Source organism: Aedes albopictus, chromosome 2 (genome assembly GCF_035046485.1).
Source record: "Aedes albopictus strain Foshan chromosome 2, AalbF5, whole genome shotgun sequence".
Lineage (NCBI taxonomy): Eukaryota > Metazoa > Arthropoda > Insecta > Diptera > Culicidae > Aedes > Aedes albopictus.
In genome coordinates, this window is record NC_085137.1 from 128,741,214 (window position 1) to 128,768,642 (window position 27,429).

At 40.1% G+C, this 27,429-nt stretch overlaps 1 protein-coding gene across 2 annotated transcripts in view; it reads right to left on the reverse strand.

The window, feature by feature from the left end:
* Positions 1 to 27,429, reverse strand: part of LOC109415477 (homeobox protein aristaless) — a 295,050-nt gene that overhangs the window by 91,045 nt on the left and 176,576 nt on the right. For both annotated transcript variants that reach the window (XM_019699753.3, XM_019692779.3), the window contains exon 2: positions 847 to 1,350. In XM_019699753.3, the coding sequence (XP_019555298.3) occupies positions 847 to 1,187 (341 nt within the window). In that variant the 5' untranslated portion in view covers positions 1,188 to 1,350. The remainder of the gene's footprint in view (positions 1 to 846; positions 1,351 to 27,429) is intronic.

A 27,429-nucleotide genomic window follows, 5' to 3' on the forward strand; every position in this document is an offset into this window, starting at 1 on the left:
TAGCACGTGTTCTTCCATCCTCTCAAGACCTCCTCCCTGGCGGATTGATCGATCTCGCAACATACCACCGTGGAGATATTAAGTACCCTTCGAACCGGAAATTAAATTTCCAACGCACTTTGGCTAGTAGTGCCGTCAGAAAGTGTTAGAGCATTAAATTACTTTCCGATCTCTTTTCTCCTTTGGGTGAACCGAGTCTTCTTGCTGCTCCAAGTAACGGATGAGCTATTGGCTGGCAGAGGCAGTTGGATGATTGACGAAGAATCACGCGTGTCTGGTGCGGAAAAGTGCAAGGTTGACGAGCGCGCGTCAATAGCAGCTGGTTTAGGTGGTTGTTGAAAAGCTGTGAATTCTATTAAGAGGAATTGAAGTTCAGGGAAAAATATAGTCCATCAAACAATTTCAGAGATCCAGAGATATAGAATCTGAGACCTCTGCGTTATATTTTAACAATTTTGCTACGTAAAATTACCAACGTACGTTGTACATGAACAACGCCTCCATAAAGTAACAGGAAGCACACGCGTTCGTGCCATATTTTCGCGTTACTTCGAGGAAACTGTTGAAAGGTTTATAGCGCCCAGCCCACAGAAGTCGTGCGTAGCGGTGGCGCGGCGGCGGTCAGGTGAAGAAATTTCCTCTCCTCTACATAAGTGATTATTAATGCAATTTAAAGTTTGCCGAAGCGCAGTAAATCTATCTTCGTACATAGTTCGAGACTTGTTCTGGGCCAGGAAAGGGAGAACCCGAACAAGTCAAATCGATAAATTGGATTTTCTAGGCGTAAAATTCCGGAAGCTACACTAACTATGAAAGCATGTAAAATGGGCCGGCCGCAGTAGTTACCTCGTGAACACATCTGGATAGTGAGTCCTTGAGAACGCCTTCTCCAGTTCCTCCAGCTGGAAGCTCGTGAAGGTGGTCCGGTAGCGGCGTTGTTTTCTCTTTGGTTGAAACTCGTCGCAGCCGTCGTCGCTGTGCTGGTCGGACATGGGGCTGTTGGGGTCGCCGCCCATGCCCGCTCCACCCGGGCTGTTCATCATGTGGCCTCCGGCGCTGCCGGGAGTGCTGGACCCCCCGGTTCCGATGCTGCTGCCGCCGCGCTCCAGTGGACTACCCTGGGGTGGCCGAGCCTCATGGGGTATGTCCTCCGCTCCTAGCAGCTTGCCCTCATCCGATATGCCCATTGGTCGGTGACTACCGGGCTGATCTAGATCGGCGAGCCGTGCGATGTTGTAAATTTTGGACCGGTTTTACGCGCACCGTTTCACCGTCGAAACTGATTGGCACTGGGGCTCCTCGCTGGGTCCGGTCGTTGCGCGTTGGTCGTTCCTCGATCGAGAGAATGAGCTGAAACAAGAGAAACACGATCGGGGGGAAACAATCAGTATTATAATTTCAACAAATTTAATCAAGTGATGAAAAAGCTAATTTGCGAGATAAAAGGGCCGAAACTTGCTTGTTGCTGGACGAAATTGGTGCATGAAGGAAATCGGGCTTAATGATAGGGCTCAAAGCGAGCAACGTGGCCCTGGTGGACATAATCGCTGCACGTCCAATCAGGACTTTCAGACAAATTAAGGATATTGACGAAGGCTTTATTAAAAATTTACCAAGTATTTATCACACCTCGCCTGATTCAAAGTATTGAGAAGAAATCTGTGGAGGTTTAGGTTCCTTTTCTTCTATACGATAATTAAACTGAATTTAATAACAATTAAGCATATTTGTGCTCTTACCAGTATTGGAATCAATACTTTTTAACAAATTAAATTAATTCCAAACCCCAGTGAAAGACACACCATCAATCAATCGTCAAGGTTAACGAAGTTTGGCACAACGTCGCACTATTTTCACGTCTGCTCAGACTGATCATCAGACCAAACAGTCAGACGCTTTTTTCCCGTGATTCGATTTCGCGGTTCAACGATTCCGGAATATCCACGGTCCCGGAATGTGCCCCGTTCGCAGATTGACACAAAAACGTAAGCGGCGCGCCGCAGAAACGAGAAAATATTTGGACTGTTTTGTGTCGTTTGCACTGATTCCACGAGTTGTGAAACAAGAGAGCGCAGAGCATATCTTTCCAGCCGAAGCGAAGTGGACTTTGTGTGGTTCCCGAGTGTGGATGCGCCGCCACATCGCACCGGACAGAGTTTATTGGTTTTTAAATTGAACAAAACGTTTCTTTAATCACTCAATTTAGATCGGGTCCGGGCGATAAAGATGTCACACAGTGCGGAAAAACGTGTGCGCGAGAAGTGGAGAAGAATAGTGAGAAGTCAGCGGTATTTGACGATCAGGAGCAGAACAGACAAAAACAAAAAAAAAGTCGAGAGAGTTTTATTGGAAAATTAGTTTTTGATTGATCAATCAAACCTAGTAAAATACCTTAGGGTTTTCATCTAATCCCCGGCTATGTAAGCACCGACCAATAATGATCGATTTTATTCTTGCACCTCGCCTAACGCCTCATGGCCAATTTACAATCAATTATTAGTTTATACATTAGGGTAAAAGCTCCCTTAGTGGAGGTAGTACCAATAGTGGTGATAGTGCCAATTTAGCACTATTTCGAACCAAGCTTTTTGTATGACATTTTTAATAAATGCATCATAACTAATTAATAAGATGGTCATGGGTTTGATTCCCAGCCCCGGCACATGCAATTTTTCGTCAGTTGCTTTTCCCCCGAGAGCAACTGACACTGACCCTCTTCTGAGCCCCATGGCTCAAACGAACCCGGATACCTGGACATCGGCGAACTGCTACTCATAATGGACCCCCAATCGAACTGGAAAGGAACAACGGCCATCCATCATCATCCTTGTGCTCATCATTCTACTAGCTATAAAGTAGAAAACAGTGACAGCAGCAGAAAGGCAACCAGTTCGATAAAGTAGAATAGAATCTAGGCGCTGTACAAAATATAAGTGCAGCTGTCAATTGAAATTGCTCACGTAGTGCCCCAGTGGACAATTGAGCTGTAAATTAGGTTAAGTGATTAAGAATAAAAAAAAACTAATTAATAACATTAATTCAGTTTTGTGTTAAGGATTTGTCGAAAAACCTATTTTAAACAATTATTTTCCTAAAATTTTTTGCTCCTTTGCACCTATAGTGGAGGTAGTGTTCCTAGTGGTGGGTCCAATAAGAATTCAATGGGATGCGCCACTATAGGAACCAAAGTTAAATTTTACCTCCATAATAGGAACCGTGTACCTATAGTTGGTGCAAGTGATTTATTAGCAAAAACTGAAATAAACAATGGTTTTTACATTTTTCCTAGCAAATTTAAGTGAAAAACTACCGATTAACGTTGTCAGACTTTTTATTTTGTGGTATTATCAATTTTATTCAATTATTTTTCTTCAAGGAGCTACTAATAGCACCACTATTGGTACATTTACCCTAGCTTCCATATCATGTAACGGAACTACAATTTTCTTATAATTATAAGATTGAATAATTGTCCCTCGAACACTGTTTCCATCAAGTTCACATCTGTTTCGGGCACAACCTGAATTCTTTTTCTGGTAGTCGAATTCCTCGCAATCCAATTCAAAGCATGTGTTCAATGTACAATTGATCGATAAACTAGAGCTAGAGCTAGACTTAAGAGTGTATCGTAAAGAAGTTGAAAATGTTTACAATAGCCTCAAAAATAGTAAAATACAACTTTTAAGTAATTTTATTTTTGGAGACACTGTATAAATCCTTGAAAAAATAAATTGCTCTTATGATTTTCTAAAAATATTCATTTAACTGGGTTTTTATTCTAGATTACTGAACACATGTTTTTAAAATTTTGCACACCTAAAAAAATGAAATTGCGAAAAAGTTTCGAAAATATTCGAAAATTGTTAACTTTTTTGTGCAAATATACTAATCTCCAGAATGATCATGATATAGGCAAATTTTTTTTTCAAGAAAAATCTCCACTGCATTCCCAAGCAACACGGCTGAGCCAGTAACAGCAACCTCAGTGCAATTTATTCACTATCCGTATTACGGACGACAGAACACAATTGTTTCTTCTTTGAAACCCAAAAAGCGCAGATTCTGTATTCTTATGCAACATAAACAAGCGAGAATGATAAAAAAAATAAAAAAGATTGTGTCCAGACTCGAACCATGGACACCAGGAGTATTATCTACTCACCTTACATACTACACCAAGAGCTCTGTGAGAGAATCGATGTTCAACGCACCATAAAAGCTACTGAAGTTACTTGTTACTTTATTGCACCTTCTTTGTCACAAGTTAGAGAACTGTCAAAATGAAAAGACGCTCAAGTTTTCTGTGACGCATATGGAACCTAATCTGAACAAACAAACCAGAGTTAGATGTTTCAGACATGTTACATAACACATTTAATGTAAGCTGACTGTATTATCACTTGCGAGCAATATGTAAGCTCCGCCTCCACGAATCGATGTCAAACACGTGGCAATTTGTGATTTCTATGAAACAAAGCCACAACTTTACGAATTTCGTGGTTTAAATGCAACTCAACTGACAAGATGGAAGTTTCGTGTGCTTCTAGTGCAACTCATTTAGACCAAAGCATAAAAAGCCACATTCTGGATGATATTGCAGGTGCTGCTTGGGTTGTAGCGCAATTCTAAAAATGAAAAAAGGCCATTTTTGAGGAACCCCTTTTTTCTACGCTCCTCCAAATCATGTTTACGCAAATAAAAAATACCTAAAATGAAAAATTCGTATTTTTTTAAAATAGGGAATGATTTTTAATTTATGGGCGAGTAAGTTAGAGCAAAAAACGGAATTTTATAACCTTTTAAGATATTAAAAGCAGAGCTTCTAAGTTTGACCAAAAAAATAGACGTTTTTTTGGAGTGGACCATTTTGTAGATATTGGAGATTTTTCTATCGAAAATATGAATTTTGAAAGTCGGTGTCGCATGATATGTTATGTGTACATAACTGTTAACAAGCATCAATACTTTCCAGATTTTTTATCGTACAAATGAGGGGGTCAGAAGCAAAGGGGTGTAAGTGACCAAAACCTAATTTTGAGATAATGGACGTTAACTTTGGCATCTTATACAAAAATCAACAACAATCGAAAAATTTCAAAATCGCCTCGAATATACTACTATCAAGTATCTCCACCATTGGAGATGAACACAGACGTTATATACGTTGTTTTTCTTCGAATATGAAAATTGGATTTTTTGGGTCAATGACACTTACACCCCTTTACCACTAAACTATTGACTTACACCCCTTTGCCTCCAAACAAATCCTTCATAGAGTTGCAACTCTATAGGGGCTGTTCATAAACCACGTAGACCAAAATTTGGCCATCTCAGACCCCCCCCCCCCCCCTCTCGTAGACTTTTGTCCATACAAAAATTTTGAAATTTGTATGGACTTTGGACAGACACCACCCCCCCCCCCCCCCTTCCTCCCCTCAAAAAGTCTACGTGGTTTACGAACGGCCCCATTGTAGACTCAAGGGCTATCATGCAAAAAGTGTCCTAAAATTGAAAAACAATTTTATTTGATTATTGAAATTTAAGTCTCATTTTAAGTGAACCCCAAGCAACACACATGTTATATAAGAGTAACGACAGCGCAAGCTTTGGTTGTATAGGAGTTAATTCGACGTTATATTAACATTGTGTTAGAATAACGTCAAATAAACTTCTATACAACCAAATCTTGCGCTGTCATAACACTTATATAACATGTGTGTTGCTTGGGAACGATGCTTACAAGCAAGATGACTTAGAAGAAATATTATTTGTTCCCTAATAAAAATACAGTTGGAAAAATAATCATATAAAAATAGCATAAAAAGCCTACTTTGACGGCAAAAGTCTTCCTTGGCAACCCTGATACGACAAAAAATCACAGAGTTTATGTTCTGTTTGCTTGTAATGTAAATTAAAATATACTTTTTATTATATGTAAATATAAAATTGAGGAAAATGTGCGCTACTGTCACATGTTTTAACTTTTAAGGACAAGGATGCTGGAGTATCTAGATGGCCGCCACACTGACTGGCCGCCTTTCATTCTAATCGAATTTCTTGAGCACAAATCTGCGAATCTATCAAACAACTTGATTTGAAACTGTTCCTTGTTGCATGTTGTCTTATAGTGAACACCAAGTAGCATTTGCAGGCTAATGCGATTGACGGGTCTCCAGATTTGTAATCGAGAAAATGTGAGGATGCGTTGTTTGGAAAGTTATCGCTGGTGATCTTCATCTTAAACCAAGAATCGAGTATGGGCCATTGAGCCGTAATTCAAGACTTTTTTTACTTATTCGTTCGGAGGGTTCGTTATTTCAAAACTTCAACAAATTTGGCAACTTTTAGGCTGCCTATTCATCGTACCAAAATAAAACAGAACGTTTAAGACTTCAAACCGATCTGGCGTAATCACACACTTTTCTTTTTTTCTATATTAACGAGATATGTATTTACCCCTAGGCTAGTTCATCTCACAACCCATGCTTTACTTACCTTCTGAAGAAAGAACTCACATTTTGCGAGTTTTTCGGGAGTTCAAATCCCACTCCTATGTCTTCAGCGTGACCAGGGCCGAATCTAACCCCACGTCTCCACTAGACAGAAATGTCTTGCCATTTTGCTGCCAGAAAGTCCAGCAAAATGGCACGACATTTCTGTCTAGTGGAGACGTCGGGTAAGGGGGGGCCGGGGGTCAGGGCCCTGGGCTCCCACCTTCCTGGGTCCCCCACAAAAACCGTTTCTGCTTGCTAAACATTAACTTTATTTTTCATTTGGCTTGAACAGTACCAAAAACAAAGAAAAACTGTTTTGCTCATCGCATTTGTACCTCCGAGGGGCCTCCACGTGCCCTCCGGTCCCGGGCCCCCACAATCCTTAAGCCGGGCCTAAGCGTGACAGTCACGTGCTTTAACCATCACACCAGATCCGCTCACATGCATTTTTTTTTAGTTATACTGTGTACATGGATCGATGATTTTATTTCATATTGGTTATTTGGTCAATTATTAGGGGTACTCACTAAACAGATTGAATTGTTGCGTAAGCCATGATTTTCTGCTTGTTTGAAATGTTTCATGATTTTGCTAATGAAATAATCAAAGATTGCCTTGGTGATCACGAAGTTTAATCAGTTTAATCAGTTTACGCTGTTTAGTGAATCCCCCTATTATGTTTTTAGTTGAGCAGGAACCATTTCTCCTGTTTGTATCACTTTGATGTTTGATTACGGTTAGTAAAAAATATGAAGAATAACTTAATAATTTGATACTTATGTGAACTAGGTACATCAATCTATGTTGTACTGATTATGTTCAACGAAAATAATGTGATTCATATTGTCATTTTTGCATATAAAAGTCAAAAAAAAAAAGTATGAGGCATCAGAAATTGTGCGTCAGAATTCGACTAGCTTCCAAAATATTTAAACCATCACTATCAACAATAACTTTAATGTTTATATAATAAGTGAAAACTAAGTTGGGAGGTTACTTTAAAAACATGCTACAGATGAATTGCAGTTTCCACATTTTCAAGAACATTCGGCACGTGCATCGTGGGCCCATAACATGACACATGATTCAAAACATATACAAAGGATCATTGATGCACATCGACTCATAGTGAAGTTTGATAGGTTGATTTTTGAAAATCATTATAAATAAAGCATTGCACTTACACCCCTTTACCTCCAAACAAATCTCCTCCATGGTTAAGCGTCATTTTTTCGTTCAGTGTGAAAACATGTTAAAACATTTTTAGAAATTACGGGTCTTTGGCAACAAACAAAGTTGATCTCGTAGAGTCACGTAGGATATGTATCTCAATTTTGAATTTTTGGTCACTTACACCCCTCTGCCTCTAACCCCCTCAAATATCATTCGCTACAGATTTTTGAAATATTGAAAATTTTTAACAAATTGCCATTTTGTGCAGATTTTAATTCTGTGAGGTGTATTCACTTAACCATATTTTGAATAATACTAAACATTTTTCAATTTTGTTCAAGCTGTTCTAAACTTAACTATATTGTGAAGATTTCATAGAAGAAGCGAAATAAAAAGACCAACCTAGCTTGGAGATAGAACATCCTGAACATTTTCAACTACTTTCCGATACACTCCTTATCTGGACTATATTGGAATTTAGGCACTCTTCCGCATCTTCAAATTTCTGAATCGACTATATGATCATTCCCATTGCCCTCATACAGTCTAGACTCCTACTACACGGTTGGTTCGGGGGTGCAGTAGAAATCCGTGTTGTAGGAATCCCAGAGCTTATGGGATTTCGCCTAATTGGGGGTGCGAGCGTATATCTACAAGACAGCACCATACTTTCTTTGGCAAAGTTGTAGTACTAAAATAGATCTATCACAATGCTAACTATCCCAAAATACTGCAATATTTGTTTTTTTCCAAAAAATGTTTGTGACCATGATCCCTATAAAACCGCCATAGAATCATGATTCAGTTAGTAGTCTAAAGTAGTTGGTAATTAGTAGTTATTTGTAGTTAATTGTAATTAAGTAGTTAATAGTCCTAGTACAAGCGATAGTCCTAGTATAAGCGAAACTCAGGAAGAAATATACGCGCGTGCAGTTAGAACAAACCGAGTTTGTACCGTTCCGTAGTTAGAATAAACTATCCTAGTTCAGTTAAGTAATCGTTTCGTGTTGTGAATTTAACTACTTCAATATACAGTCCATTTGAACTACAATATCGTGTGTGTAAATCAGTTGTCTTGGTCACAGTGCTAGCTCTCGATTATTCCTCCATTCCTTCGGACCCGACAGTGATCATGCCATGAATGCTGGTATGTGCGCCAACATCGCCAATTACAAGTGTAACAATGATAGCATGCCCACGAGACGCGACAACGAGAACGGACACAACACGTTTTGTGAACAAAACGTGTTGTGTCCGTTCTCGTTGTCGCATCTCGTGGGTGTAAATAGTTCTCACGTGTGCACAAATCCAAGAGAATTAGTAAAATGATAGCATGTTTTGTTGTTTATGTGTCATCCTAAAATCTGGAGAAAGTTTGGAAGGAAATCTTGAAGGAGCATCTGTTCGCAAACCTTCTCTGCTGAAGTTAAACTTTTGGAATAATAGCTAGAAGAAGTGAAGAACCCTTCGCGGGTATTTATAGAGACAATTCTTGATAACTATCTTGAAAAATGCGAAGGAATATATTTCTGCAGGAATAATTGAAAGAATCTTTGGATATACAACCAGGTAATGTTAGGTAGGTAGTGTCTAGTAGGATAATTCGCAATATTTGTGAGATTTTTTTCTTAATACCATCGTGGAAGAGTTCTTTTCAATTTTCACCTGCTTTCCGTGTAATAGAAGGGTTCGGTGGTCTAGTGGCTACCACTAGTGGTTGAAAAGCCGTTTCCCTTGCTTCCAACTTTCACAGCACAGTGTTAATCTATTAGATAACGCCTACAAGTTATGCAATCAAGCAAACTGTGTCGCTTTAGCTTCATACAGTAACGCACTAATCTATCACCTTACGCCTGGCATCCACGCAACAATGTGTGAACCCTCCATTGGCGTATCTAGGATTTTTTCCTAGGGGGTGCCTGGGGGGTGCCAGTTTGAGTGGCTTCCAGGTTGTTTTGCTTTTTTTTGCAAAAAGAAATACCGATCCACCTTCAACTTCTTAGTACAAAAATATCGCGGGACCAATAAGCCCGAAATTTTAAACGCGCTTTATTTTAAAGAACAGTTTTTTTTGTTTTTGAAAAATCCGAACCGTTGTTCTGACTTAACACTCATGTGAGGTTTGAGAACTTGATAAGTTGATTACATGGAATTTGTATTTTCAGTTGGAACTTTACAATCATCACAACCCCTTTGTGGATTGAATATATTGATTAAGAATACGTTTTCAGAGCAATTATTAGAAGTGTAAATCTCGGAAACTATCAAATATCCACAAATTTGCGTTTAACTTGTATTCTTCGTGACATCCTCTTTGTTTTGTTGCATGATAACAACCCTTATAAAATAGTTTTCAAGAACAATTGTAAGAGTCTTTTTTTTCCTCCCATGTTGTGGAAATTAAGCCACTGCGTCCAATAAGCTGAACTTTTGTGGCATTGAAATTGTAAAATCAGGATATATATTTGCATTTTTGGCTTGACTACAACATTAATAGCGAACTTCGATTTTTCTCTTCAGGATTCTAATTCTATGCAATAATATAATAAAGAAATTTGTGTTTTTGGCAAAACATTGTTTCGATTATTCCTCAGGGAAATGTTCCCGGCAACTTATTTGGAAATTGTTTTGCAATTCATTTGAATTAAGACTTCTTTATGAAATCTCTCAGTAATTCCTTTGAATTTGTCAAATTTCTTCGGCAATTCCCTTAGAAATTTATATGTCTAGAATTTGATACTAAACACCTTTTACGCATCCTTTGAAAATTTCATCGGAAATTACTTTGGAAATTTCTTTGGCAATTCCACTAGCAGTTTATTTGTTTTTTTTTTTACTTCATTAGCCAATCCTTTGAAATGTTTTCTCGGGAGTTTCTTCGCCAATTTTTAGTAGTCTTTCAAGCGATGTTTTGGTAATGTCAACAATTCTATTGATAATTGCTTTTTCAAATTATCTAATTTCTGTTCAGGCAATTCCTTTGGAAATTATTTTAGTGAAGCCTTTGGTGATTCATTCGACATTGACTCTGGGAACTACCTCCCAATGTATTCGGCAAGTCATTCTACTTTTTTTTCGATTTTCGTTGATTTTTTGGAATTTCATTATCCATGCTAGGTATTTCTTCACCAATTCTTTTGAAAACTCCTTCGGAAGTTCTTTTATAAATCGCTTCTTAAATTTAAATAGAAATTCTTTAGACAATTTCTTCTAGATTTCTTCAGTAATTATGTAAGGAATTCCTGCAGCAGATGATTTCAGAACATTTTGGGCATTTCCGATGTTACTTGCATTGAACATTTATTTGGGAATTTTATAAGCAAATCCATTTGAAATTTTGGAAACTTTTAATATTACTTTAAGAACTTCTTCGGTAATTTCTTTGGAAATTGATTGGGCAATTTTCTTAGAGATTTCCTCTGGGAATTTCTTTGAAAAAAATCTCTGGCGGTTCTTTAAAAAATCTGTCACTGCAATCACTTTTGGAATTCTTTCTAAATTTTATTCAGAAATTCCTTTGATGATTTTGGAAAATTCTTTGAGAATTTCTTCGATTTTTTTTGTGAATGTTTGTGTAAATTTTTATAGAATATATTTCGGCAATTTATTTTGAGATTGGATTTGGCCAAGCCTTCCGGAATTTCTCTGGTGATTCTTATATTAATTCTTTTGCCAACTACTTTGAAAGTTCTAAGGTTATTTTGATGATTTTTTTCTGACAATTGCTTTGGGAACTTGTCAGGAAGGTTTTCGTGAATTTTAAGGATTTTTTAGAGCAAGTCCAGTTGAGAATTTCTGTATTTCCAGTTCAGCAATTTTCGGAAGCAATATATATAAATACAACTGAATCATAGAGAATAACAAAAGTAATCACGATAAAATTGCCTGAGAAAGTTGCAAAATAACTGAAAAAGAAATTGCTGAAATAAATTCAGAGGAATAGCCATTGAAGTTATAGAAAAAAAAAACCAAAGAAATTGCTGATTAAAAACTACCACAGAAATTTTCAAAAAAAAAACATGCCGAAGGAACTCTCAAAGAAATGTTCTAGCGAATACGGAGGGTTCGAATTCCACCAGAACGTGTTTTTTTTTTACAAATTCATCTCTCAATTTGTTAAATAGCACCATACGGTGCCTTCTAATCAATAAATTTTTCCCGTTCATTCCTATAGGATTTCACTAGAGATTTGTCTAGTAATACCTCCTAGGATTTCGCTGGAATTCCAACTATTCTCGAAATTCGTAAAGGAATTCCTAAAGAGATTTCTATTGGGATTCCTTCAGCTGGAATTCTTTGAAGAAGTCTAACAGAGTACTAGAAGTAATCCCATGATTAGTTTTTAGAGTAATCCATGATTAAAAACTCAAGAGGAATTCTCAGATGAGTATTTAGAAAAATCCCTGAAAAACCCTAGAAGAATCCCAGCAAGAATGCCTGGAGAAATCCATAAAGGAATTTTTGCAGGTATCACAGTGAGAATTCCTGGAGGAGACCTAGGAGGCATGCCTGAAACATTAGAAGCAGCAGAAATCGCTTTAGAATCCCAGGAGGAATTCCTGGATGAAAGTCAAGAAGAGTTCCTGGAGGAATCTAATGAGAAATATTTGGAGAAATCTCAGGAAAAAAAACCCTTTAGGATTTCCAGGAATAAACACCGAAGGTACTTCTGCAAGGCTCCTAGTAAGATTTCCTTCAGTAATCCCAGCAAATTTTTGAAGGAATCCCTGGAAAAATTCATAGAAGAATCCCTAGAGATATTCCGGGATGTATTATAGTAAGAATTTCTGGAGGAGTCCAAGGAGGAATTGCTGAATGAATTACAGCAGAAATAGCTTGAGAAATCCAGCTGAAATTCCTGGTGGAAGGCAAAGAGGAGTTCATGGGAGAAAATCTATGAGAAAATTATGAGCGAATTTTTGGATAAAATATCTTGGATTAAATTTCCTGGAGGAATCAGCGGAGAGCTTCTGAACAAATCCCAAAAAAAATCTCAGGAGGTATTCTTAGAAGGATTCTGAGATGTATCATTGTAGAAATCTCAGCAGAAATTGCTGGAGAAATTTCTAGAGAAACCTCATCAGGAATGCCTGGGGGGAATCTAAAGAAAAATCCTTGGAATACCTAGAGAAGTCCCTGCTAGAACCGGTAGAGGTATTCTGGAAGAATATGTAAAGAAGGCCCTAAAGGAATCGCAGGAGGAATATAAGGAATATATGAAGGATTCTCAGAAAGATTTATCCGATATATTCCAGCCGCCACTATGCTAGGATAAATTCATATAGGAATCTCTAGAAGAATTTCTGGCCATATCATAGTAAGAACTTCTGGAGAAATTGCTGATAGAACGACAGGAGGAGTTGATTCAGAAATTCTTGGAGGAAGGCCAAACGGAGTTTCTGAAGGAATTCCATGAGGAATTTCTGGAGAAATCTTTGGATAAAATTTCTTGAGGAATTCCTGGATGGGTTTTTAGAGAAATCCCTGGTAGAACAACCAAAAGAATTTCTGCATGAATTCCAGGAAGATTCTTTGGTAAGATCCCTGCAGAAAAGCCAGGAGAAAGCTCTAGAAGAATCCGTAGCATAATTTCTGAAGTACCACGGTTAGAATTTCTGGAAGAAGAATAGCTGGAAGAACCGCAGACATTGCTTGAGGAATCCCAGCTGAAATATCTGGAGGAATTCCCAGAATTCCGGGAGGTATCATAGAAGTAATTTCTAGAGAAATCCTTGAACCAGGGATGTCGGGGGTATCCTAAGAGAAGATCCTCTAACAAATGCCTGGAGGAATACCTACAGTTCTCCTTGAAATAATCGGTAGAAGTATACTGGAGGAATCCCTAATGGAATCGCAGGAGAAATCACAGGAAAAATGCCAGAAGAAATCTTTAGAAGTATTTCTGAAGGAGTTTTAAAGGGGATTGCTTGAAGAGTTCCAGCTGGAATTCATGGAACAAGGTCAATAGAAGTTCTTGGAGAAATCCCTTGTGGTATTTCTAGAGGATAAATCCTTGAAGAAATCTCTGGAAGAATCACCGAAGGGATTTTTAGATAAATCACAGAGAGATTTTCCAGAAGAATTTCCAGAAGAACTTCCCTAGTAGAATTCCCAGTAGGAATTGCTGGAAGAATCTTAGCTGGAGTTGCTTGAGGAATTCTAGCCACAATTACCGGAGGAAGGCCAATATAACCTCCTGGAGGAATTCCATGAGAAATTTCTGGAAGAATCTCTGAAGGAATTCCTAGAAGAATCACCGGAGAAATTGCTTGATCAATCTCTGCAGACATTTCTTGTATGTACAACCCCATCAGGAAGCAGAATCCTAAGGAAAGTTTATTGAAGAAATATCGGGAGGAATCCATAAAGGAGGCATAGAGAAATCATTGAATAAATATAGAAGTCTGTTCATTGTTCTTACCAATATCCAAAACGGCAACACGTACAACAGTTGTATAAGTAATTATAGGTTTGTTTATGTTTTGTTTAAATGTGCCATCAATATTGGAATTATTGTGTGAAGTTTTAAATTTTAGGTGCCAGCCAAGGAAAAATTCTAGGGGGTGCCAAATTTGTTCTAGGGGGTGCCAGGCACCCCTGGAACCCCCCCTAGCTACGCCAATGCCATCTGGTCCTAAAGTCGGAAATTAGTCCGAAATATATGTGCTTTGGTTCGGACGGGAAGGAGAAACCCTCATAACAGCGACTCGTTTAATGCTAAGCCCTGTAGTACACAGGGTCTATCACCAAATTCGATCGAGTCAAATAAGATGTTTGAGCATTGGTTTCTTTTTTGACAAATATTTGACCCTGTGTTACGGGTATAAATATTTGTTACAATTATAAGACAGAATAATTGTTTAATGTGTTATAAGTTTATTATTTGTTCGTTCTTTGTGTTGTATGTTTCATTTTAACTTGTATATGTTCCCATAATTTTAATGCACATTTATAGGATTCTGGAAAAATAGAGGCCCATGAAATGCAATCCACCTTTGATGGCCAACTTTCAGGCTTTTTTGGGGCAGCGGTCAAGTACAGTCTTGCGAATAATCGCGACCATCACGAGACAATCACTTAAACTGCTTTCTGGAGTCACCGTTCCCAAGGTGATACGAACCAGCTAGCGTGTCACGCCTGGAATGATAAACATGTTGTGGGTTCCACCCTTCGCAGCTTTGCAGCGATAGCAGTTGCTGAGTATGCTTCAGGCGGGTTGCGAGAGAATCAATCTCTCTGAGCAACGATGCATAACGGGCGAAGTGAAAGCGTTTGCCGTAGCCAGGGCGAACTGCGTGGTGCGCTCAATGTGTGCGTTTAAACTGAGCTATGCAAAACGAATAGGATTTATGACGTAGTACCGTGCTTGTGATAATACACATGCATAGTTTTACATGCTGTTGCGCGTGCATCTGCTTGAGGCGACGGAGAGAGTCATGACACTCACATGAGCCGTATCCAAGTCAGGATGATTGTAGCAAAACAAGGGTGACCGGGTGACTATGATGGGATTCTGCCTTTTCTGGTGTTAGCGACTGTATTAGAATAACTAGCCACAGAAATCCAATGTCGCGACTGTTCGTGTGACTAACATCTAGTTTGCCATGTCCTTATGGCGTCACTAGCGGTACTAGAAGTGTCAAATAAATTTTGTTTACCAAAACAAAAGATCCTCTACAAGATGAACACTTAAAAATAGTCATTCATTACAATTAAAGTTATAAAAAATAATTAAATAGAGAAAGTGACTACAGCGCCATTGGAGTTCTAGTGTATTTCTATTGCGACTGTAGAGAGAGCGAATCAGAAACCGCAGAGACAGGGTGATACAAGTTTGGTGTTTATCAGCTTTTTTGTGACTTGTACGCTGATGCTTCGCGACACTGGTCAAGTACTACAGATAAAAACCTTTCCCTGCCACGGACTTCAAGTTGTTGAACTAAAGATCGAACCCTGAAACGGGATGCCCGATTAGGATTAGTTTTCCTAGACAAAACCAAGCTATGAACACAGCGACAAATGCTGTGAACTAAAAGGCAAACTGCCAAATAAAATACAATTCCAGGATGACTGATGGACCCAAACCAATACATGAAACCTCGTCATCCTGTGATCGGAAGATGTTATCCATCTGGATAACAGGGCACATTTATGTTATGTGTTGTATTGCGTCAATTTGTGATGTCTGTATATTGTGCATTTGTAAGGTTCTATGTGTTGTGATATGTTAATCCTTTGTAATAATTAATTTCTTTTATTTTTGTAACACCTGTGTACTAACAGCTTAATGCTAATGATAAATGAGCAAGAGCAAAATAAAAATTACGAAAAAAGCGAAATGTAATAGGTATAGAACTATAGAAGTACGAGCGAAAATCGATCTCAGATCCTTGGGTAGTGAGTAGCACGTCCGAGCTTTCTAGGCTATCTCAGCTTGTTAAGAAGTGGACATTCAAAGTTAAACAGGTTCTACCATAAACAAATGAAATACCGACCTGCTTCGGTCGTATGTTCGACTGCTGCTGCAGAGAGTACTGATAGAGACAACGGAGACAACTACATATCAGTCACAAGTCGTTTACTTGGCGTAAGAAGCGCTGATCTTAAATTGTTCTCTAGAAATTGAAATTATTATTTTTTGTGTAAATTGTTCACTGGAGATACGACGTTAGATAAAATACTACCAACTTTTTTACTGTTACAAACCAAACAACCATGAGCATAATTTCATATCACTTGAAAATGAGCCTCATCAGCGATAAAACAAGCTGTTTGCAGATACTGATGCGCACCATATCATCGAGTTGTAAATTCTACCTTCCCTTCAGCTAGTCAAAATTGATAAAAAGCCATCTCTCCCTTTCCTATCATTATCGGACCTTATTATCCATGTCATACAACCGTAATGCCCTCGTAAAGGGAGAGATGATGGTCTGTTATTACAACTTATTACCCACTTTCCATTCGACCTTCTTCCAACCTTTTCTTTCCTTCTCAGACTCACACACATATCGCTCGTTGGCATGCCTTCCGTTAATCCATCGGAAAAGGAAAACATTGAAAAGTTGACTAACAAAATCAACCAGACGTGAGCAAATTACAGAAACACAACTTCGGATCACCACAAGTTACCGTCCCCGTCCGTGTAGGTTTACATGGGTTTTCGCGATCCCAACTCTAGGGTGTAGGTAGGTAGGTATCACTCGCCGCCGCCACCGCGCGCCGTCATCATTCATCGATGGTCTGCTGCATGCGTTGGCTGCTGGCTGCTGGTCGGTCGATATGGCAAAGTTTCCTAATGAGCAGAAAAACCATCGGAAAGCCGGCAATCGTTCATCACCCAGGCCAGCTGCTCTACTTTGTTGCAGAATTTCGAGCTCTAGGACTGCGCACGACCAATAAAGCTTTAATTGTGAGTGAATGCAAGGATTGGTTGGTAGATTGAATGCAATGCAGAAAAAAAAAGCTGCGCGGAGAGGTACGCAATAAAATTAAATGGGATAATAACCGTATTTCAAATCCTCACTTGCAGTTGGGTTTCGTTTTCGAGTGGAGTTTCCGACGACTCACAATGGCAAATAAATATAATTTTAGGGACCGCACTCTGCTTTTACGCTGGCACTGCGAAGATTCCTCCGATTGTGGCGTGGCGGCCAGGCGTTCTTCCTCTAGGCAACAAGAAGAGACGTCGACGTGCGTCGTCATGCGATAAGAGTACGGTCGATGCGCCACCGCCGCCGTAGCCAGGTGAGAATCAAAGAGCCTCTGATGAATGCAACGAAACAAAACGCATTCGGTACCAACACGATTCAGCAGTTGTGGGCCATTTCTCGATAAGCGAGCAACCGAGCAAGATGTAATTGAAAGTGACAGCTATTAATTTTAATTAACAATTGGTAAAGTGAATGCTGTACTCTCTGAGGAGTGTGCGTTTCGCTATTTGTTGCGATCGGTTTCGATCTGTGCAACTTTGTATCTGCTGAAGTATGAAGGCTAGGATGCATGCACGAGTATGTGATGGATTGGTTGCGTAACGGGAATGTGCAAAGTATGTAATTAGTGTAATTACAGGTATTCATTTTCTTCAGTCCTGTGCATTAGTTACCTAAACTAACGAAGTTAGTATTGCATTGGTAAAATGTCTTATCTTGAAATACACCCCATCAACTCAAAGCGCTCTTCAGGTAATGGAGGATTGGTGTCGCCAATATGGCCTTTCGGTTAATCCGAGTAAAACATCTATTGTTCTTTTTACGGAAAGGCGAAACCGTGATGGCGTTTGATCTTTGCGTCTCTTTGATTCTGAAATCGATGTGACTGAACAGGTAAATTACGTTGGAGTTATTCTTAATTCCAAGCTTTCCTGGACACCTCACATTGAGTTCAAAATCAAGAATTTGTATGGCCTCCCAGCAAACCAGAGATCACATAAGAATGTTAACTTCAAATCGTTTTTATGTGCAGATCAAGTTGAAATTATAAAAGATGCAATAACTAATCAACTGCAATCGTTAACGAAGTCAGCAATTTCATCCGATTATGTTCTACGTCTTGTAAAACTTCAACTTCAAATGGACAATAATGTAATTTCAAATTACCATTCTTATACAATCTCTTCTGCAGTTGTTGCGATTATAGTGCAATCTATAGAGTTTGATTGTTTATATGTTCATATTTGTAAATCTGAAATTATAAAGGGGGAATCTGATTGCGGTGGCAGTGGAAAGTGAATGTTTTGATGTTTGCAAAAATTTGAACCTGAAAACGAAGAGAACTCAGGTGTTCTTCCATTTTCCTACCTGGATTTCCATTTTACTTCGACGCTGAACCAGGACCGTGCTGGCCGTATGGTGGAATTCCATTAGTGCTGATATTAGGTAAGATTTTCTTCTCCCGGACGGTCGTAAACATCAACTTTTCCATCACCTCCCGCCGGCGGCGCAATTGACATCGTCCAGTCAACTTCGGGTCGGTCATGTGTTTATGTTTTAAGATCGCCCGCACTAAGTGTCTACTGGCCAGTCCATAAAATACTTATATTTGTCAAAATTTTGCACCCTACAACATCAAATGAACGGCTCAGTGGTAGAGTATCTGGATATGAAGCTATTGGTCAAAATATCAAGACTCTCAAATCGCTTTGCTTTCGTTTTTTATTTTTTATTGTTTGTAAAAACGAAATTATATTGATATCCAAAAACAATTGTAATCGAAGTTATATATTGCGACAGATCAATTCATCTGCAGTTGTATATGACAGAATGATTTCAGAGAAATGTACGTATATGGCCTCCAGATTTGTGCGAATACAGCAAATCTGTGCATTTTAAACAATCTTCTTTGATCGAGTAAGGGCTCACTTAGCAGAGTTGTAGTTGAGTAATGTGAACCAATTTGTTGGCTGGGCTTCGCGCAATGCCGGCGAACATTTGGTACAACTTGGGGTCTAAAACCCAAGTATATCGAAAGGATTTACACAACTATGGTTCGGCCAATATTGGCCTATGGATGTCTTGTGTGGTGGCAAAAGGGTGAAATGAGAACGGCTCAAACAAAGTTAGGCCATCTCCAAAGGATTTGCCTAATGGCGATGTCTGCAGCGTTCTCTTCAACTCCCACGGCAGCGCTCGAAGCTCTCTATGACGTTGCTCCACTACACATTCATCTCAAACAAGAGCACTTTCTTGCACTTACCGTCTACAAGTACTCGGTCTACTAGAGGAAACTCCTGTGAACCGCAGTTCAACACACACCTCGTTGTTTCCGCTTTTCGTGAATTGGGACAACATTGTCCTTGCTCTAAGTGATCTTACAATTGCTTATAATTTTCCATATAGTACATTTTCCACGAAATTCCCTTCCCGGGAAGAGTGGACATCTGGTTATCTAGAGAGAAGTATTTCAGACGGCATCGTTACACTGATGGCTTCCTTCTCGAAGGTCGAGCAGGTGCTGGTGTTTATTCTCGTGAGCTAAGGCTGCATCAGTCTTATTCACTTGGTAGACACTGCACCGTTTTTCAGGCCGAACTCTTTGCTTTTATGTGCGGAGTGCAATCGAAACCTCAGCAGCACGTAATTGGCAAAGTAATAAACTTCTGTTCAGATAGCCAGGCTGCTATTAAAGCACTTGCTTCGGCCAACTCTAGATCGAAGGTAGTTATCGCTTGTCGAACTCAAATCGAAGAGCTGAATTCAGCAAACGCTGTTCACCTTGTGTGGGTACCTGGCCATTCTTCCATCGCTGGAAATGAATTGGCTGATGAATTAGCTCGCACTGGAGCATCACATGACTTCATTGGCCCTGAGCCAGCTATTCCGATATCGAAGTGTTGGGTAAAGTTTCAGATTCACACCTGGGCTGTCACTCAACACAGACAATACTGGAATAGTTTGAAGTCATGTCGTCAAACCAAATTGTATTATACTGAGCTATCTCCAAGGGTGGCGAAGTATCTTACAAATCTGTCAAAGCAGAATTGCAGCATTATGGTCAAAGCATTGACAGGCTACTGCCGACTCAGCTATTACATGGCGAATATTCAGCAAGCTGATTCATTTGCATGTGATAGCTATGAATCCGATTATGGAACTTCGTATCATTTGATATGTAACTGTCCAGTTTTCGCGCAACTGCGTTTCCGAGTATCCGGTAAACACTTATTAAGTGAAACTGACTTCAGAAACCTGAATCTTCAGGATATTCTGTTGTTCTTAACCCGCTGTGGTAAAGAGCTATTGGCTCTCTTTCGCTTTATACGTTATTACAGTGCCCTTTTCAGGGCGCTGTTTAAACCCATCGTGGTACGCTAATGCGTTAGTACCCTCTTCCAGGGTATTTTTCCTATTTCCCTACCTGTCCCTATCCCCATCCAAATCCTTTTTCCTTCCTTTTCCCTCAGGTAGATGATGAAATAGGCTGTGTTGGGGCACGTTGTCTCTATTTCGACGAAACACATATTGATAGCAGTGTGTACTTCACATCAGCTTCAATGCTGTAATATATTTAAACAATCATATAATATACACTTAAAAATAACAATAATTATCTTACATAATAGTTTCTAATCGATCCTACTAGAGACGCAACCTATCCAAAATAACTGCTAGATTGTTGTAGGCTATTCCATTGTTCAGATAAAACCTATCTCTATGACAGTGATGCCAGTTTCACTCAAACACTTGCCAACTCGCGGCAACAGGCTGTTATTTTGGCGATGGCACAAATGTCCCAAATGGAGGATAACGTGCCTCTGGAGTCGGCCTTCTGATACCTGATACCTGATCTATGAAATTTGGCAGCAACCAAATCTTGTAAAGAGATCCCAGTTGGTTAACTGGGGATTCCTGAAACGCAAAGTGTTCAAAAAAGATGTAGCGATGATGATATAAGGATTGGATCCTTTTCATAATTCAAATCTCAATTTATTCATCAATCACGTTTTTCTATTGTATGTATGAATGTCAGAGCAATCAAACGTTGTAATTTCCACTTGGCTTGGTTAGCCTAAGCAAAAATGGAGAAATTTACACATGTTAATTGTCAACTCATGACTAATTCTGCTACAACAAAGCGTTATGTCTAACGCTTCCCTCTAGTAGATACTAAAAGACGGTTGCCTATGTTAAGTAATCCAAGATTTGCAACATGCTGAAAGTTTACTTCCCAGAACAGAGTCAATGTGTACGAAACGCAGGTGGGACAAATCTCACTCACGATTACGGCGGGGTGTCCAAGGCTTCATTCAAGGTCCAACGCTCCGGAACCCAATATACGCTAGAGTACTAACGCTGTCGCTGCTCAATGGAGTTTAGATCGTGGGATTCACTGACGACGTTGTTCTAACTGGCAAGTCGCTAGAGGACATTGAGATGTTGACAGCGGATGCGTTGGACACCGTTGTAGCGTGGATGCAACGGCCATTGTAAGATGGATGTAGTGCTAGTGAGCAACCGCATATCCGTAGAGCTATGCTGTTGAGCTGTTGAGTGAGTACGAGATTACGTCGAAACGGTTGCTGTAGCACCTCAAAGGTAGTCAACACGTTAGCGAGGATCATATCAAACGTCACTGGGTTGAGAAGCCGCAACAACCCAACAAAGCGGGATTCTGTGAATCTGAATAGATCGTTCTGACTTATGGGTATGCGGGTCACTAGCGCTTACAGAATTATTTCGACGGAGACAGGAAGTGTTAAAGGATAACGTTCATTTGCATCACCCTTTCCGAACACGTAGAATGCTAAATACCAACGGAGAAATACCTGGAACTTGAAAAGTATTGCCAGAGTGCACTCGTTGGCTTAGCGGCAGCAAGACTGGAACAATGTGATGAAAAGCAGATGGATCCACCGGGTTATCCTAAACGTGACAGCATGGATGAACAGAAAGCATGACGAGGTGATCATCGATCGGAGGTTTTCTTTGGCCGTGGCTGCTTTAGGAAGTATGTACCTGCATCGGTTTGGTCACGCTTCCCCACCTTTTTGCAAAAGCGAGTTAACGTAGAGAAGTCGCCGCAGCTAGTCGTCTTTGGATGCCTAATTTTTGTAGAGATGCATAGGAATTTGCGCAGCGTGATAATCTACAACGTTATCAACGACATGTATCGCGTAGAAGACACGTGGAACGCTGTCGATGCAGTAGTAACGGGGATGCCATTCGTGCTGTAGAGGAGACTAGGCCACGAAGCCGGACCGCGATCGGGGTAGGCTTGATCCACCGTCGGAGACTTGACTGAGTAGTATGTAACTTAGTACCGTTTCTACATAGGTTGTCGGGGCGCCGGTGAACCGGAAGCCTACCACCAACTAAGCTTGCTATTCAATGAAAACATTTGCGATAAGATGCGGTTTGCATTCGTCAACGAATACGTTTTCACCCTCTTTCGTTTTGCCAAACCAACCTCCCCCCGTACGAATTGCGCACGAACGGCGTTGATCAGCTATGGTGCTTATTCCTTTTCGCCGTGGTGCAGTTGCCTTCCAAGCCTTTCTTTTCATCGCTTTAGATGATGTTGATGAGCTTATCACGAAGCATCGTCGGCTGAACGCTTTTATTGATATAGTGTCGGCATATGCGAATGTTGCATCTGTGTGCGTGTTGGGCATTCGTGCCATAGCCACTACAACCAACTTAATCGGTGAGGTTTGGCTGTTCGAGCGCGCGATTGGCGGCACTGTCAGATGTGTACAACATCGTTTGCGAGTAACATCACGCTCGTTTTTTCACCTCTTTGCATCTGGTCATCAATTTGCAGTGCAAAGTTCTATCGCAAGCGATTAAAATACAATCGATAAGTAGTGATGAGCACTCATGAGGTGAAAGTGTGCAATATTATGACAACCAACCACAAATAGAAGTACAGCACACATCACATTACACCCTCCTGCGAAGTAATACTGTATGATAGTAGCGGCGAAGAAAGAACAAAGGTAGTGGTGTACTAACCCTGGGAAAGTGTTATTCGTGTGGTTAAAATTCTACATAGTGCCAACTCGAAACTGATTTTTGCGTGGACAACACAGCGAGCCAGTCTTTTGAAGATTTTTTAACTACACTAAAACCTCAATTTATGCACATGGCTGGGGGTGCATAAATTAAAAATGTGCATAAATTAAAATGGCATAAAATGAGGGGAATTTGTGCATTAAAGTTTGGACTTTAATGAGGGAATCTAGTTCGTGAGAAGGGGGTTTCCATAAAGTTCCCAGAAAGCCCAGAAAAGGGGGTTCCAAGGGACTTCAGGGGCATTTCAGGGGGTTGTTTCAAAGGATTTGAGGTTTCCTTTAAAAGGAGTTTTGTCAGGTTTTGAAAGCGTTTTATGGGATTACGGGAAATTCAGGGGCATTTCAATAGAATTTAAGGGGTTTCAGGGACGTTTTAAGGTGCTCATGGGATCGCCTGAGCCTTTAAAAGGCGTTACAGGGAGTTTGAGGGGCGTTTTACGACATTTTAGAGTAATTTCAGATAATTTGAGGGCTTTCAGGAGCATTTTAAGAGCGTTTCTAGAGATTTTAGGGGCGTATGATGGGAATTTCAGAGGCGTTTCGAGGTATTCCAGGTCAGAGTCGTATCAGTGGGTTTCGAGAAGATCTTTAAATCAAAATGGCATTTCAGAGGCGTTTCAAAGGATTTTGAGATGGGGTCCCTGAAAATCCTCTGCAAATTTCTGAAGCGCTTAAAAATCCACCTAAAACCCTCCCAGACCCCATGTAATGCACCTGAGACTCTCCGAAACCCCTGAAAACTCCTCCGTAACGCTTTCGTAACGCCTCTGAATCCTACCAAAAATGCTCTGAAACTTCCTGAAATGGCTCCAAAATCCATCAAAGACCCCCTCAGACCCCAAAATCCCTCTAAAATCCCCTCGGACCTAATGTAACGAATCTGAACTCTCAAAAACGCCTGCCTAACGCCTTCGAATCCCTAAGACCCACTTGGACCCCATGTAACGCACGTGAGACCCTCGGAATCCCCCAAAAACGTACCTGTAACGCCTTCAAAACCCGTAGAAAATCCTCTGAAACTCTCTGCAATGTTTTCGAAAACCCCCTCAGACCCCCGGGAACACCCCTGAGATCTCCTGGTACCCCGCGGAAACCCCTTGGGACCCCCTGAAACTCCTCTGTGACTTCCATTTGCTCATCCCTACAATCACCAGAGCTGCCAGATTATTTTTATCAAAAATCTGTATCAGTACAGATTTTTCTGTATCACCGTTCTTCAGGGTATAGCAGACACCGAGAGTCCTAGATTTCAATAGAAACTAACAAAAATGAACTACTTTTTGACGGTTTAAAATGTTTACTGGTTTTTAATTTTCTAAAACATGTGTGAAAATGTACAAATTTTCATACATTTTTTCAAGTTTAGGTAGCAATCTATAAAATTTCCATTGAATTTATTGAAAATAACTTCAATTTTTATGCTTTCTGGAGAAATCTGTATCAAACTTCAAAAATCTGTATTTTTCTGTACTCGGTATATTCAGACAAGAGAAGGTAAAAAATCTGTATAATACAGAAAAATCTGTATATTTGGCATCTCTGATAATCACCCTCTGGTCGCCGTTGCAATAGTTACCGTCATTATTTAATCTTCTTATGCATAATATAAGGCTATCCATGAACGGGGTGACAGTTAAACACAAAGAAATTTCCCAGTCAACCATTGATCGGATAAGATGTTAAAGCGGAGGCGATATGCGTGCATTTTACATGCGCTTAAATGGAGGCATGCACGCATATGGCCTCCACTTTATCATCTTATTCAACATCTTATACGATCACTGGTTGACTAGGTTGTTAAGCACCGACGACACTTGGCAAAAATTTGTTAAATTGTATTAACTCATCGTGGTGAGTCATGATGGTTAGTCTTATTGGTTCTGAGTAGCTTTCCCTCTTTTTATGCAGGGCATAAAAAAGGTGCATAAATTAAAAGTGCATAAAAATAACATGAATAAATTGAGGTTTTAGTGTACTATAAATAAAAAAAAAAAACCCACGGTGGTGTTTGGGGATAAAGTATGGTATTCTAGGTTGTAGTGTGTGGGATCATTTGGACAGGGGGTCCTATTGAACACTTCATGCTTAATTTAGAGATTGGTTTCAGCGCCAAAAGAGACATTATTCCTAGTGTTAGCTCGGGGTCCACTTTTAAAGTTCTGTGGCTAAAGAGCCTGTCTAACGAACCAGCGCGTGAACTTTATCGAAAGATTATCTTCAATTCGTCAATCAACCGACACACTGTGTCCTCAAATTACATTTTTCCAGTACATCCAATCCTAGGATTCTTCCAGAAGATCTTGCTGAGACCCATCAAGGAATTATAGTTGTGATTCCTCCAAGTTGTGGTTTTAAAGAATTTCTCCTGAGATACTTCTTGAAATTCCCCCGGTAATGCCTTTTGAAATTTTTGCTTGTATTTGTTTAGGAAATTTGGCAAAAAGTCTTCCTGTGATTCCTCCAGCGATTTCTCCAAGGACTCCTTCAGAAATTGCTGCTGTTCTCCAGAGGTATTTCTGAGGATTCTTTTAGAAATTCTTCTTGGGTTTCTCCGAGTTGTGATTCCTAGGATATTTTCAAAATCCAGGATGTGAAGTCTTTCAATAAATGCATGCTGGAAACCATTCATAGATTCCTCTTGTGTATTGTCTAGGGAGTTGTCCAAGGATATCGTCATGAATTTCTTCAGAAATTCCTCATAAAATTCCTTCAGGAATTCTTGCTGTTGGATTGATCCAAGGATTCCTCCAGAAATTCTTCTCATGACTTCTCAGGGGATGTCAGCATGGGTTTCTCTAAAAAAAAAATAAATAGCTAAACAACTTCTCCAAGGATTCCTGTTGGAACTCCATTTGGCTACCACCGATTTTGAGACATCTGCAGTTCCACGTACCCAGTTTTTAATCGTAAGTCTTCTCGATGCCTGAGTCGTTACAATCATTCGCTTGCTGATGTTCTGTTGCAATTCTTGTTTTTACTTCTGGTTTGCAGGGCCTGACATAAGTCCCCCTATCGTTCAGGAGTACCTTGGTGCTTGTTAAGCTTACAGTCTTCCACAGGCACTTGGAAGTTGATCAGCTGCTCCCAGCATGTAGAACATATTTTTAGATTTTCAGAAGCTCTGTAGTTCAAAAATGATATGCTCAATAGTGAAGCTCACTTCAGCATGCAAGTTCGTCACATTCTGCAAGGGCTTGTTCAATAGTTTCTCGTTTACCGACTGACTTGAGCAGCGTCTCTTAATGCCGATCCAATAGCGATTGCCATAGCATCACCTTTATTGGGGCGATTGTTCAAAAGAGATCCAAGCTACATTTCCACCAGTATCGCGTCAACCACCACCGGATATTGGTTCCATTAGATAATCCAGACGAGTGAAGTATGTATTAACAGAACATGTACTCCACCGCTTGATTGATGTTCGCCGAATGATGGAAGGGAAGCTAAGTGTCGGTAGAAGCTGATATCACATTATCGCCAGGTCACGTTCATCAGCGGGTAAACATCACACCAGTCAGTAATAACAGTAGAGCCCCCGGCCATCAGCAGCACCCCCTTGGGGGTAAAATCCCCATTTTAATTTAAATAGCCAACATCGGCTGTAGGGTTCCCATTAATGCATGTGTTGTTTATCGGAAAATTACATTGATTAATATTTAATTTTCATTAAAAATATAAATTCAACCTTGTCCGGTGGACACCTTCTCGCCCGCATTAGCCATGATGGTGATGCCAAGGCCCCGCAGTCTCAATTGGCAAAAATTAAAAGAGATTGAGAAGCGGGAATGATTGATACAGGCAAACAGGCGACGAACCTCTTCGGAGAGTCCAAACTCGTGGAAAAGCTCGTCGCCGTCGTCATATGCGAAAAGAATCTCGCGCTGCTGTGCGAAACACGCTACAATGTGCTGCTGCGTTCCATACCCGATCTGGGGAAGACGGGGAAACGGCGAGGCATAATAATGATAATGATTATCATCAATGTAATTTTTATAATAATTTAGTTTCACGCTTCCCATACTGAGTATGGTGCCTGCCAGCGCAGTGGTCAGAAGCCGAGCTGCTGTGGAGTGAACGGCTTGAGGATGGCTCAGAGCTATGCTCCTAGGACTTGTTTGGTTTGTGTGGCTTTTAAAATTCTTGACACAAACAGTTCGACGACGACGATGATCGAGGAGACAACATGCGACCAAATCAGATAAAAACAACTTCCATTCGAAGTCGGAGGCGCGGAAAGACGCGCTGGAAGTGGTG